Consider the following 15135-nt stretch of genomic DNA (forward strand, 5'->3'; position numbering starts at 1 on the left):
GGTGGTGACCATGGCGGCCATTTTGAAGTCGGACATTTTGAATCCAACTTTTGTTTTTTCAATAGGAAGAGGGTCATGTGACACATCAAACTTATTGGGAATTTCACAAGAAAAACAATGGTGTGCTTGGTTTTAACGTAACATTATTCTTTCATGAGTTATTTACAAGTTTCTGACCACTTATAAAATGTGTTCAATGTGCTGCCCATTGTGTTGGATTGTCAATGCAACCCTCTTCTCCCACTCTTCACACACTGATAGCAACACCGCAGGAGAAATGCTAGCACAGGCTTCCAGTATCCGTAGTTTCAGGTGCTGCACATCTCGTATCTTCACAGCATAGACAATTGCCTTCAGATGACCCCAAAGATAAAAGTCTAAGGGGGTCAGATCGGGAGACCTTGGGGGCCATTCAACTGGCCCACGACGACCAATCCACTTTCCAGGAAACTGTTCATCTAGGAATGCTCGGACCTGACACCCATAATGTGGTGGTGCACCATCTTGCTGGAAAAACTCAGGGAACGTGCCAGCTTCAGTGCATAAAGAGGGAAACACATCATCATGTAGCAATTTCGCATATCCAGTGGCCTTGAGGTTTCCATTGATGAAGAATGGCCCCACTATCTTTGTACCCCATATACCACACCATACCATCAATGGTGCAGCACCTGAAACTATGGATACTGGAAGCCTTTGCTAGCATTTCTCATGCGGTGTTGCTATCAGTGTGTGAAGAGTGGGAGAAGAGAGTTGCATTGACAATCCAACACAATGGGCAGCACATTGAACACATTTTATAAGTGGTCAGAAACTTGTAAATAACTCATGAAAGAATAAAGTTATGTTAAAAAGAAGCACACCAGTGTTTTTCGTGTGAAATTCCCAATAAGTTTGATGTGTCACATGACCCTCTTCCTATTGAAAAAACAAAATTTGGATTCAAAATGGCCGACTTCAAAATGGCCGGCATGGTCACCACCCATCTTAAAAAGTTTCCCCACTCACATATACTAATGTGCCACAAACAGGAAGTTAATATCACCAACCATTCCTATTTTATTAAGGTGTATCCATATAAATGGCCCACCCTGTAGTTTACCATTTGTCCAGGCAACTGCATGACCCCAGAAACTTCTACTGAAAAGGAGCAAGGGAAACCAGACTACCTTCAAAGGCATTCTGTCCTTCAACATTGATATCAATTCAATCCCATCACATCCAAAGACAAAGAAAGTGTCTTCAGTCTCAGGACCATTTTACACCTGCTGAATTATAAATCTGGGACGTCACCATCAGCTTCACATATCTCAGATTCCACTGAGCAGTTAAATACTGGGGTTAATGTGAAGGTCTTTTTTTTTTTTTTTATGAAGATGGTGAATATTGGTGGAGATTGTCTACATGGAATGCAGTGGTGTACCTTCGTTGGAGGCAGTCCACTCAACTCCTTTAATGCTGAACTTCTTCTTCCCTTCCTGACATGAAAGCACAAAATTTTCAGGCAGTCGCCACTAGAGATGTCGCGAACATAAAATTTTCCATTCGCGAACCGCAAACGCGAATTTCCGCAAATGTTCGCGATCGGGCGAACCGGGCGAACCGCCATAGACTTCAATAGACTAGCACTATATTCTCAATCTTCGTTATATTCTAGCAATACAACCATTAGGAACCCAGCTCTAAGTTGAATTCGCAATGCGATTAATATAACCTGTATTAATCGCATTGCGATTACAACTTAGTCAAATTTGTGACACTGCAGTTTCAGAATGAATCTAAGATTGATGCTGTCCTTGCTTTTTGATAGGAGGTGGGAGGGTCTGGGAGGGAAGGTATTCTGATTGGCTGGAATGTGTCTGCTGACTGTGAGGTACAGGGTCAAAGTTTGCTCAATGATGATGTATAGGGGGCGGACCAAACATCGCATATGCTCGCCCGCCGCGGCGAACGCGAACAAGCTATGTTCGCCGGGAACTGTTCGCTGGCGAATAGTTCGGGACATCTCTAGTCGCCACTAGGACGAAGCTCAGTGCAAAGAGATTATTATAGCTTCCTTGTATTGGAAGTGGTATGATGGAGCGGTATGATGGAGATTTATCAGTGCATTTATGCCAGCTGACTGGTATAAATGGTTGAAGTTGGATAAATGGGTAAGGCGGGGTGGCGGGGGGCGGGTATGGATCGGAAATTTTTTATTCTTTTTTTTACATTTTAAATTTCTTCCCCTTAAAAAAGCAAACTGGGCAGAAATCTAAGTCATTACAGTCTGCGTTGCCTGGGACTGATTGACGCACATTTACTGGGAAACACGGTGAGGCTGGGGGGTTCATGCTATGTTTTTTATGGGACCCTATGAGATCTGTGTACCTCCTCTGTGAAATGTAAAAGGTTTTCGAAATAAACCAACATTCGTCACCAATCTTGAATTTTGTTCCGTTATCCGAGAGAAGAAAGAATGATTATGTCACTGGTCAAATAATGACAGGCCAGGAAAAATGCCAGGTTATATTTATCTCCAGTTCAGCATTCCTGTCGCCTGTCAATAAAACAATGACCTTTACAAGCCTGTACCTTCTCCATATAATATAGTTGAGTCCCCCTCTGTAAAGGCCTCTTGATTTGAGGATATCAGAAATATTCAAAGAGAGATTTTTGTTTATTTTGCTTGATTGATTCTCCTGCACAGGCCAAGCATAAAGATGTTTTTCGTCTGTAGCTCAAATCCCTGTGGTTATCATTACCGTCCTTTACAGTAGCACATTACTGCAGAAATGGGAGCAATCCATTATTTTCACTGCTTGATATGACATAAAGGATAAATCTTACATTGAATAAAAGCTACATCTGCCGCCCTTGTAGCCTTTGCTTAGATATATATGTCATTTCTAAAAGCCAAATACTTCAATAGCTACAAGTAATGTCGATGTCATCTTCTATTATGTTCTGAAAATTGACATATAATTAAGCCTTGATTTTTTTTTTTACATTGTGGGATATCACAAGCCCTTCCCTTCAAATACTGTTCTCTGTGGCCTCAAGTTGTCACTGGTGTTACTGCTGCTCAAGGCAATTTATTTCATAAAAGCTATGTATAGAACCCAATGTACAAAGGCATTCAACTTTGCAACCATTCTTTTACCGTTGCATGTTGCAATGCATCTAAATGTAAAAAAAAGTAACTGAAAATACTCTTTATTAAAAAAAAGTAAAAAAAAACTCATATGCCGACTGATTTGTCCCTATGGTTGCATACTACAAATATTGCACACTGCATGCTACAATCATTTTGCTCTCCTCTGGTTAGCATACACAGTAGATTAGCAAGAATTATAGGACTGATATTTATGACTACAGGATCAGACTGTAGTCTGTAACCATGGAGACGCAGTTTGCATAGTAGAATTGTACAGAAAACAGTTGAATAGTTCTAAGACAATTTGAAAAGTTGCTACAATTTTTCTTTTATTTTAGATGGTTTGGAGCAATTCAAAATAAAGGTAAATAGCCTATAAATTAAAGAAATGCCAGACAATATAAATCCTTCAGTGGTATTCTTCTATTTAGCCCTTTTGTAAGTTATCTCCATGTCTATCATGGGTGACATGTGGGCAACCAATATAATTCCCAACATTTTTCCCACAAAGGCTATCATCCAGCTTAACACACCCTTGATAAGCAGCGCTACATCCCCGTCTTGTATTAACTAGATTTGCCAGCTAGGAGTTTGGGAAAATTGAATAAGAGTCCATGAGGTGAATGTGGTTGTATTGATTATCACCCATCTTTCCAGAATCACCCTGTAACCATTTGTAGGAGGGATGAGAAGATGCTACTCTACTGATAGGTGATAGAGCTATGTGTGTTGTATTCTTATTTGCACCATAGCCTGTAGAGGTTGCCGCCTTAATTTCTTGGATTTTAATATCTTTGTGTGTTATGTTTATGCCCTAGGTAGCTCGGCCCACTCTATAGTCACCTTGGAACTTACAGACAACTGGATCTTTATCATGGATAACAACAATGAGATCGAAATGTTGGACAATGACAATGCTCATTCTTTATGTGCTGTGTGTGGACAGGAACATTCGGTTGAAGAAAACCATTTTTACTTATACACAGAAGAAGTTGATGATGACTTAACTTGTCACATTTGTCTACATGCTCTGGTTGTACCATTGGACACTCCATGTGGTCATACATATTGTACTCTCTGCCTCACTAACTTTCTCCTCCATGAAAACTTCTGCCCTATGGATCGAAAATATATCATGCTACAGTCATGCAAAAAGTCCACTGTGCTGGTAAAGAACTTGCTGGATAAACTTTTGGTTACCTGTCCCTTCAAAGAGTATTGTCAAGATGTTCTTCAACGATGTGACCTCGAAGACCACCTCCTGAACAGGTACGTACAGTATAGCACATACCCTTAAAGCATACATCTAACAAATGTTATTATATACTGTATATTGCAAAATTCACAATTATCTTTTTGTCAGTACTCAGCTTTGGAACAAATTAGTTGGATAATTACACTTTCTACTACACAAGGATGGAAGCTATTTTTATGTGTCTGCACTGAGAAATATTTATTCATACAATATCAAGGAAATGCTGTAAATTTTGTCAACATTTCTGTCTGCTTTGGACAATCCCTTTCAGACCTCCACAAGTCAGCTGTAATATGTGGGGGAACATGACAGTAAGTGTTGAAACCCTCCACCACTGGGAAAATAAAAAATTACACAGTTGACTTGAATAGGTTGTTCGTGTAAATGCAGAACTCAGAATTTCCTATTAAATCATCTAAAAATAGGTTTTATAGACCAGACAAATCCTTATTAATTAGTGTCACCACCCCAATTTCAGTCCCAACATTGGAAAAAAAAGGACATGTATTCTGCAGGCTTAATTTTACTAATTCACAAATCTCAGTTGTTCCAAATTTTTTTTATTTTTGGCTCCCCATTTTGGCTATCAGACAGAGACCTCAATTCATGGGTGTTATGGACTGTGGGTGTGCACCCACAGAGCCAACTAACTGTTTTGGCTTTGGGGGGAACTTAAGGGGAATATCCTGGCAGTCCGCTGATATTCACCCTTTAACCTCTATACAAGGATCTGGCCTTCGCTGCAGGGAACAAACTAGACCACTACAGCCTGAAGTTATCCTGGTGTAGTTGCCAGCTGACGCAAAGGCATCAGGCACACCAGTGCAAGGTACTGAGGGGTCATACAATATACGTAGTCAGGAGACAGGCTGAGGTCTGGGCAGGCAGAGTACTAGCGTATTCAAGAGACAAGTCCAAAGTCTGGACAGGCAGCAGTAGGGCAAATTGAGTACAGGCAAGGTCAAGGCAGGCAGCTCAGAATCAGAGTCAGTATTCAGGCTTTCCAGAAAGTTATGTGATCAATAGTACGCTGATATAATGTTATGGTAGCCTAAAGTATGCATCATACTTCCTTTCCTTACAGCAAACCCTTATTAATAGATGCCTAATGATTTCTTTCATACTTTAAACAATGCCCCTTTAAATACACTACATTATTTTGACCCTAGTGTAAACACTTTCCTGTCCATACTTTCTGTTTTTACTTACATGCATCACCAGATATGGTCTACATCTAACCAAACATTATCTCTTATATATATAAAAATGTCTGTCTGTTCTTTATGCGCGACCAAACCACTAGACCAGGCATAGCCAACTCCCACCATGCCCTGCTGTAGACTGATAGCTATAGACAGTCTGGGCATGCTGGGAGTTGTAGTTTTACAACAGCTGTAGAGTCTCAGGTTGGCCAGACCTGGACTAGACCAATCTGCACCAAATTTGGCACACAGGTACATCAGGTGACTGGGAAGGTTTTGGACTAGGACTCAGCTCTCTAGGACGTACCGTTCCTGAGATATTTCCAAAAAATTACCTGCATTAGCCAATACAAGCCTGCAAGTCTTTCTCTTCATATCCCAACTGCCATACACAGGGTTACATGTCCCTTATCAGCCAATAGAAGATTGCAGGTCCTTAGTCTCCACATACACACAGATTTACACCAGGTTTCCATAACAACCCAGCCATTTTTCTTCACTGCTGTAGGTCATCTTTAAAGGGGCAGGGGCAGGGCGCTGTGGATGACACTGTTAAGGTGTCAGGGGCCACTATTAAAGGGGCAGCTGCTGTGGAGGTCACTGTTAAAGGAGTGGGCACTGTGGAGGTGACTGTTAAGGGGCAGGCCACTGTGGAATTCACTCTTAAAGGGGAGGGCGCTGTGGAGGTCACTGTTAAGGGGGCAGGGGCCTCTATTAAAGGGGCAGCTGCTGTGGAGATCACTGTAAAGGCAGCAGGATAATGTGAGGTCACTGTTAAGGGAGCGGGGTACTGTGGAGGTCACTGTTAAGGGAACGGGGTACTGTGGCAGTCACTGTTAAAGGAACAGGTGCTGTGGAGGTCTCTGTTAAGGGGGCAGAGAACAGTGGAGGTCACAGATAATGGGACGGTCCCCTATGGAGGTCAGTGTTAAGGGGTGGGGTGCTGTAGAGGTCACTGTTAAGGGGGCGGGCCTCTGAGGAGGTGACTGTCAAGGGAGTGGGGTGCTGTGAAACTCACTGTTAAAGGGGTGGGCTTCTGTGAATGTCAAAGTTAAGGGGATGGGCTGCTGTGGAGGTCCCATTTTAAGGAGGCAGGGCATTGTGGGGGGGTCAGTGTTGAGGGATGGGGGTTGTGGAGTTCACTGTTAAGGGGGTGGGGTGCAGTAGAGGTCACTGTTATGGGGTATACTGTCGATATCTTTTAACGACCCACACAAACATTAAATTAAATAGATGAAATATACCCATATGAAGTCGGGTCCTTCTGCTAGTCTGTTATATATATAAAAATGATTTTCTGTCTGTCTGTTCTTTATGCACGACCAAACGACTGGACCGATCTGCACCAAATTTGGCACATAGGTACATCTGGTGTCCAGGAAGGTTTTAGGCCAGGTCTCTAGGATATACCATTCCTGAGATATTCCCCCCCAAAAATGCAAATATGGCACCATCACATGACCTGCATTATCCAATAGAAGCCCACAGGTCTTTCACTCATATCCCAACTGCTATACACACGGTCACATGACCCTTATCAGCCAATAGAAGCTAGCAGGCCCTTAGTCTTGACATACACAGTTTTACACCAGGTTTCCATAGCAACTCAGGTCACCTTTAAAGAGGCAGGGCGCTGTGGATGACACTGTTAAGGGAACGTAGTTCAGTGGAGGTCAAAGTTAAGGGGTCAGGCTGCTGTGGAGGTCACAGTTATGGGGACTGAAAAATACCTTTTGTCCGCTATGGAGGTCAGTGTTAAAGGGCTGAGTGCTGTAGAGGTCACTGTTAAGGGGGCGAGTTATTGTGGAAATGGGAGATGGGGTACTGTGGAGGTCGCTAATAAATGGGCGGCTGCTGTGGAAGTCACTGTTAAAGGGGTGGGCACTGTGGAGGTCACTGTTAAGGGGGCAAGGCACTGTGAAGGTCACTGTTAAGTTAAGGGGCAGGGAATGTGGAGGTTACTGTTAAGGGGTAGGGGACTGTGAAGGTCACTATTAAAGGGGCAGTCGCTGTGGAGGTCACTGTTAAGGGGGCAGGGTACTGTGGAGGTCACTGTTAAAGGAGTGAGGTACTGTGACAGTCACTGTTAAAGGAGCAGGCTCTGTGGAGGTTTCTGTTAAGGGGGCAGGGAGCAGTGGAGGTCACAGTTAAGGGGGCGTTTCCACTATGGAGGTCAGCATTAAGGGGCGGGGTGATGTAGAGGTCACATTTAAGGGAACGGAGCTCGGTGGAGGTCACAGTTAAGGGGCGGGTAATTGTGGAAATCACTGTTAAGGAGACGGGGTACTGTGGAGGCCACTGTTAAAGGGGTGCGCTCTGTGGAGGTTACTGTTATAGGGGCGGGGGACTGTGGAGGTCACTATTAAAGGGGCAGCTGCTGTGGAGGTCACTGTTAAGGGGGTGGGTTATTGTGGAAATCACTGTTAAGGAGACGGGGTATTGTGAAAGTCACTAATAAATGGGCAGCCGCTGTGGAGGTCACTGTTAAAGCAATGGGCACTGTGGATGTTACTGTTAAGGGGCAGGCTGCTATGGAGGTCACTGTTAAAGGGGCGGGCACTGTGGAGGTCAATGTTAAGGAGGCAGGGGACTGTGGAGGCCACTATTAAAGGGGCATCTGCTGTAGAGGTCACTGTGATAGAGAACACTGTGGATATTTTTTTACTTTACACACAAACATTAAATGAAATAGATGAAATATACCCGTGTGAAGCCGGGTCCCTCTGCTAGTATGCTATAAATGTCAAGATACAACAAACTGTTACATCTAACATGAATACATTGTTAAAAATACATGTTTTTGAAATGTTTTAATGACTGCTATCTGTAGCTAGAGAACATTTAACTGCTTCCCTACCAACAATCCAGTAATACAATCATCATCCAGCCTGTGGTCTACATGAGCGAATCTGTATGTGGCAGGGCGACGGTTAATATATTTCATGGGCACATTTTACTTGTTTTTGGCATGACATGTTTGACATATTTTTGGCATGTACGCTGGTAACATAATGAAATGCTTTCAATGCTTTATGACGGAGTTTATTCCGCTGTTTAAGAAAATGTAACATTAGACAGGATTGCTTCAGAAGTTGAAGATGGGTTCCATTCATTTGAATGGGGCAGCAACCACATGGATTTCTGCAGGCCCTATTAAGGTGAATGGAATTGAAGGCACCCTATAAAAGGATTTTTCCTTGGTTTTCATGGTGTTACCTTTGCATGCAGTGCAGTACGTGTCTTATCTTAGCGACACAGCAGCTCATGTATTTTAGATCTAAAGAGAGTCCAAAAGACGCCTTCACCTGCTCCGTCTGTTGCAATATGTATACAGAATGATGTATCTGTCTTTTCTGCGTTGCTGATGCTACTGGTTACGGATGGTTTTCAGACACTGAAATAATAGTGAATTCCATAATTTTCTATTATTATTAGCATCTATATTTGGCAAAGGAAAATACTTACCTGAATTCAGCTAATTTTGTGTTTAGTATACGTTGTTTAATCGGTTCAAGGACAGGTAATTTACCCCCTTCCTGACCAGATGCATTTCCTTTTTTATTTTTGTACATGCATCTTTGAGAATCTTAACTTTTTTCCTTTTGGTTATGTTAATAATTTTGGTTCTTTTTTTCACTAGTATATGGAGCTTTATTTTTACGGCATCTTTATTTTGACATTTTATTGTGTATTTTTATTTTTTTGTAACTTGGAATATGTAAAAAAATAAAAATAAATAGTCTTTCACATTTTTATAATGCAAAGTGCAACGAAAAATTGTTTAAATTATGTCCCTTTTTCATAATGGTTGTTTTGTTTTAGGAGGATGTACAGTTTATAATCGCCAGGGTCGGAGCTAGAAGCTGATTGGGGTCTGCAAAGGACAAGCAGCTTGTGCAGCTACCCAGTCCCCAGTGATCACATGATCACTGGGACCGGAGCAGGAAGCAGCATTGAACAGTACAGCATTCATTGTGTGCTATGTTTACAGTGATGGGAAAACAGGGATGGTATAAAAAATGTCTCTGCCTTCTCTGTGGGAAGCCTGACTGCAATTCCTGTTCAGCTGCTAACTCTACAAGGACATTCAGGGACGTCCTTGCAGAAATAAGCGTGGACCGCATATATGCATTCAGAAACACTTATTATAAATATTACTAAAGTCCTCAAATCTCTAAGGCATTTTTAAATTAATATGACTTCTAGTCCAGATTTCAGCCATTTCCTTCTGTGTGCTATCTGGACAAAACCCACATAGCAAACAGACCCATTGAAGTAAATGGTGTCATTCACACTTCTGAACTCACATCATGCACCATTCTTGCCTGCTTTCCACCTGGGCAGGGCCCAGTTTCTCCTGGGGGGCCCAAGGCAGCTACCTCTTGAGCTCCGCTGGCCACTGTGATGTGGGGGCAGCGCTCATCTCCATAGTCATCTGTATCGCCGTCCTCAGGACAGCGATACAGATGGAATTGTTGGTGCGGGGCAGGGGAGGGAGAGGCATCTCCCTTCCCCGTTCCTCTGATAGGCTGCAGGCACTAGGCCTGCAGCCTATCAGAGGCCGGTGCAGATGGTGTGATGACGTCATCGCGCCGCCTGAGCTGTACAGCGTGGGACACAGGCCGGAAGAGGTCTGCATCGCATCGCTGCCAGCCTGATGGAGGTAAGTATAAGTGTTTATTTTTTTTATATGGTACTACTACTGGCACATGATTGGGGGCATCTATGGGGGCACCTGTTACTGGCACATGATTGGGGGCATCTATGGGAGCACCTGTTACTGGTACATGATTGGGGGCATCTATGGGGCACCTGTTACTGGCACATGATTGGGGGGCATCTATAGAGGCACTTGTTACTGGCACATGATTGGAGGGCATCTATGGGGGCACTTGTTATTGACACATTATTGGGGGCATCTATGGGGGTACTTGTTACTGGCACATGATTGGTTGGCATCTATGGGGGCACGTGTTACTGGCACATGATTGGGGGCATCTATAGAGGCGCTTGTTACTGGCACATGATTGGAGGGCATCTATGGGGGCACTTGTTATTGACACATGATTGAGGGCATCTATGGGGGTACTTGTTACTGGCACATGATTGGCTGGCATCTATGGGGGTAATTGTTACTGACACATGATTGGGAGGCATCTATGGGGGCACGTGTTACTGGCACATGATTGGGGGGCAACTATGGGGGCACGTGTTACTGGCACATGATTGGGGGGCATCTATGGGGGCAATTGTTACTGGCACATTATTGGAGGGCATCTATGGGGGCACTTGTTATTGGCACAGGATTGGGGGCATCTATGGGGGCACGTGTTACTGGCACATGATTGGGGGGCATCTATCGGGGCAATTGTTACTGGCACATTATTGGAGGGCATCTATGGGGGCACTTGTTATTGGCACAGGATTGGGGGCATCTATGGGGGTACTTGTTACTGGCACATGATTGCTGGGCATCTATAGGAGTAATTGTTACTGGCACATGATTGGGGGGCATTTATGGGGGCACTTGTTACTGGCACATGATTGGGGGGCATCTATGGGGGAAATTGTTACTGGCACATTATTGGAGGGCATCTATGGGGGAACATCTTACTGGCACATTATTGGTGGCACTTTTTACTCGCACATTATTGAGTCAAATGGCACTATGGGGCATCTATGGGGCACTTCTTATTGGGACATTATTGGGGGCACTATGGGGGCATCTACTGAGGCCAAAAAGAAGGGGTATTTTATATGGGGGAAGGGGGGAGAGGAACACTATAGGGGCTTCTATTGAGGCCACAAAGAAGGGGTATTTTATATGGGGGGCTCTGTACAGGGGTATTTTATACTGGGGCACATTATGGTGGGTACTATGGGGAAGGGGAGAGAGGAGTACTATGGGCTTATCTATGGGGGGCACTAAGAAGGGGTATGTTATACTTGCAAATGATGGAGGACACTGAGGGCATCTACTGGGGCACTATATATGATGCATTTTATACTGGTACATTATGGGGGGCACTAGGAAGAAGGGGGGCAGGAGCACTATGGGGCATTTACTGGGGCACTATATAGGGGTATTTTATACTGGCACATTATGGGGGCACTATTCAAAAATTTGCTGTTGGGCCCAGTCATTTCTAGCTACGCCACTGTATGTGGCGCTGTATTACCCTGTATGTAGGGGTGGATGAGGGGTTAATAATACAGTACTATCTGCACATTGTAAAAAAAAAAAAGTAATCTGCAAAATACTATATATTTGTGGTCAGAAGTTGTGCTTTTTTAATTTTTTGAATAATGATACAAACATTTTATTTGATACTTTTGTGCTGATTCTTTTTTTTCCCCGTCTATATTAAGGGACACTATAGTCACCAGAACCACAACAGCTAAACGTAGTAGTTCTGGTGTCTATAGCATGTCTCTGCAAGCTTTTTAATGTAAACACTGCCTTTTCAGAAAAAAAGGCAGTATTTACATTACTGCCAAGGAACATGTCTAGTGGCCACTCATCATTATTAAAGTGTACTACTCTATGAGGTGTGTGGATTTTTTTGTGTGTGTGTGTGTGTTGTGGTGGAGGGCGTGATTGCATGCTAGGGTGTGGGAAGGCGGGATCCAGGAGCCCAAGTAAATTCTTGCCCAGGGTCCAATCAATATTAAAGATGGCCCTGCACCTGGGCCACATTAATTAAAATGAATAAATCCAAAAAACAAATAAACGCACGCGGACGCCATACAGACCTCCAGGTACATCTGTGTTTTGCTGATGGAGATCACAATGGCCGTCTGAACCCAACCTTACATTTTAGATGCCAAGATAGAAATCTGCATCCTTAGGGTACGGCCACGTGGAGCGGTCATGATCCGGTCGGATGGCGGCCATGCTGCGGTCATGAACCGCAGGGCCAATTAGGCGCAGCTGTCTTTCATTTAAGTAATGAAGACCGCACTGTATAGTCGGTCTTCATTGTTAATGGCTGCGCGGCTCCTTCCATACCGCGCAGCCATTAACAATGAAGACTGACTAAACAGTGCGGTACTTCATTACTCAAATGAAAGGAAGTTGCGGGCTAATTGGCCGTGCGGTTCATGACCGCAGCACGGCCACAACCCAAACGGATTGCGGCCGCTCCTTGTGGCCGTACCCTTAAAACCTATATCCTATAACTTTCCTGAAAAATTCAGCTGTGACAGCATCCCCAGTCTTCATGCCACACACACAGGCAGGCATAACACTGGTGGATTTCTTTAGCAGCATCCTCAGACTGGAAAGCAGCATGAGTTGACATTTTTGGGGGAGGTTTTGAGTCTGATTTTCTTGCAATACTTTTTAGCCAAAGCAAGAAATGGATTCGAAAAGGATAGGGAATAATAATAAAGTGCTTATACTTTTTCTTCCTGCTGGATCCACTTCTAGCTTTGGCTGACAGACCTAGAGGACGCTAGAGGGAAACACTGATCCTGGCACTCCACCTCTTCTGCTAAGGAACGCAGGTTGACTGTACAGGCCAATGTACCGTACAGCATCCTTAGTCACTTCATCATCAAATGTTTTGTATTTTCATGTGCAATGTGGGTAATTCTGGGGCCGTGTGTGCCAGCTGAGTAACATTTAAGGTTTGCTAGTGACATTTATATTCGTATAAAATGAGGAACATGTTTCCTATAATCATAGGATGCAAGATCAAAATCTGTGGATTGGTATATCATGTAGTATGTCTAAGATAAAGTTCATGGCCATTCAGAACTCTTGTGAAGAAAGGAAATACATCAAACCAACTATGACAAAACAGCTCCCTCATCTCCACCAAAAGGAGGTTTTTCTGTTTTGTACAGAATTAAATACACAGCTGATCCTGGCCAACACATGTGAGGAGAAGAAGAAAGGGTTCGGGTCATCAAAGATGAAAATCTACTTTTCTATCCTGAGCTGACATTGCTTTAAGAACTGATGTACAGTAAGATACAAAAATTGGAGTTATGTTTTTCCATTTCTGCTTTCATTACAGTTAGCTTTAATCTTATATTTATACGTTTTCATGGTATTTTCTGTGCATGATTTGGGGACAGACATCTTATAGGGGTTCTCCGGGCATTATGACAAATGCAAGCATTCCATGGACCTGCTGAAGAAAGATTGTTTTGTTAATATTTGCTCATCTGCCCCACCACCAATGTAGTCTTCTCCACTGCACTGGCACAGGCAGGAACATTTATCAACCGCTTTATACCAGCAACTGGTGTCAAAAAGTCACAAAGTCTGGAGCTTGCCCTACTTGCTAAAAATTTTGAAACTTTGGCAGGTTTGTGCCCTACTCGTTACTTTTCCAAAAAGTGGTGTAGGCAGAGGTGTAGCTTTCCTTCATTCGTGGCCTAGTGGTTCACTGTTAAAATTGCTAAAACTGCTGAGATGTTTATTGCTACTAATGGTTAATGTAATGAACAAATAGAGAATTTGGGAGAGCTTAAAATATAACTTTTACTAATAGTTTATATAAAATACATAGCGCCACAAACAGATACTTGAAATATGACTAGAATGTATGGAACAGTCTTACCATTCAGACGCCCCCTGATAGGGATCAGCCTAGCGTGGTGGAAATAATACCGCGTCTGGGCCGAGGGTTAGATGTAGTCGTAGGTAAATTCAGGTTGTAGACTGGTACAGGGAACCGTTGTCCCTATTAAGCCCTGATAGGGGAGGGGGCAGCGCTGCTGTTCACCTGCCTATCTACACAGAGTTCCTACCCCGCAAGGGGCGGCCCTGTCCGGATACCTTACCCTAGATACGGCAGGTATCCCTAATGTTGCCCTATAGGATGGTTCCCAACGTGTCACGTTTCAGGTGATAAATCATCAGGGGAAGAGATCCAAAAAATGTGCAAAAAATAATCCTGCAAGGAAAAATGTATTCAACATGAGGATCTAGAAAAAAGAAGGGGTTCACATATATTAGGGAAAAATACAGGGACATACCTTAGATCAGTGGATCAATAGGATTAGAAGAACAGTTTGCCCTCCAGCAGCTGACTCGGACGCCTGAGCACTCCTGGCGTCGGCCAGTTGCCCAGCAACAGGCGCTGCATCCAGCCCCTCTCCCGGCCGCCCCACGTGACCGGACGTTGCGCTGCGCTCCACGGCCTGATGCGGTGCGGTCCACAGGACGGCCGCTTCTGCCGAGGGGGCGTGGCGTTCCGATCATGTGACCGGACCATTCTACCCCCAGGGGCGGTCGCTAAACAAAGGGCGCGCGCTCTGCTGCATAAATATAGCGTCCTCATGGCAAACGGTGTGCAGCTGACAACATCAGATCAGTGTCACGGCCATGGCTATGACCGTGACTCCTGAACCGCATGCGATTGTCAGCGGTTTTCATTGGTGTTCAATCACAGGTGAGGGCTGTGGTATTGGCCTCACCTGTGGTTGCCGCTGGCAACAGTAAGTATGTGGCAGCGTAGCAGGCTGAGCTGTGCCATGCAGCTCGCTACGCTGCGCATGCGGTTTTGTGTGTGATGTGTGGATGTGTGCAC

At 44.0% G+C, this 15135-nt stretch overlaps 1 protein-coding gene across 4 annotated transcripts in view; it reads left to right on the forward strand.

Moving 5' to 3' along the window:
• LNX1 (ligand of numb-protein X 1) overlaps positions 1-15135 on the forward strand; it is a 208790-nt gene that overhangs the window by 9585 nt on the left and 184070 nt on the right. For 3 of the 4 annotated variants that reach the window (XM_040418860.1, XM_040418862.1, XM_040418863.1), the window contains exon 2: positions 3955-4405. In XM_040418860.1, coding sequence (XP_040274794.1) covers positions 4011-4405 — 395 coding nt within the window. In that variant the 5' untranslated portion in view covers positions 3955-4010. The remainder of the gene's footprint in view (positions 1-3954; positions 4406-15135) is intronic. The other variant, XM_040418861.1, reaches the window with a different exon arrangement.

Source organism: Bufo bufo, chromosome 2 (assembly GCF_905171765.1).
Source record: "Bufo bufo chromosome 2, aBufBuf1.1, whole genome shotgun sequence".
Lineage (NCBI taxonomy): Eukaryota > Metazoa > Chordata > Amphibia > Anura > Bufonidae > Bufo > Bufo bufo.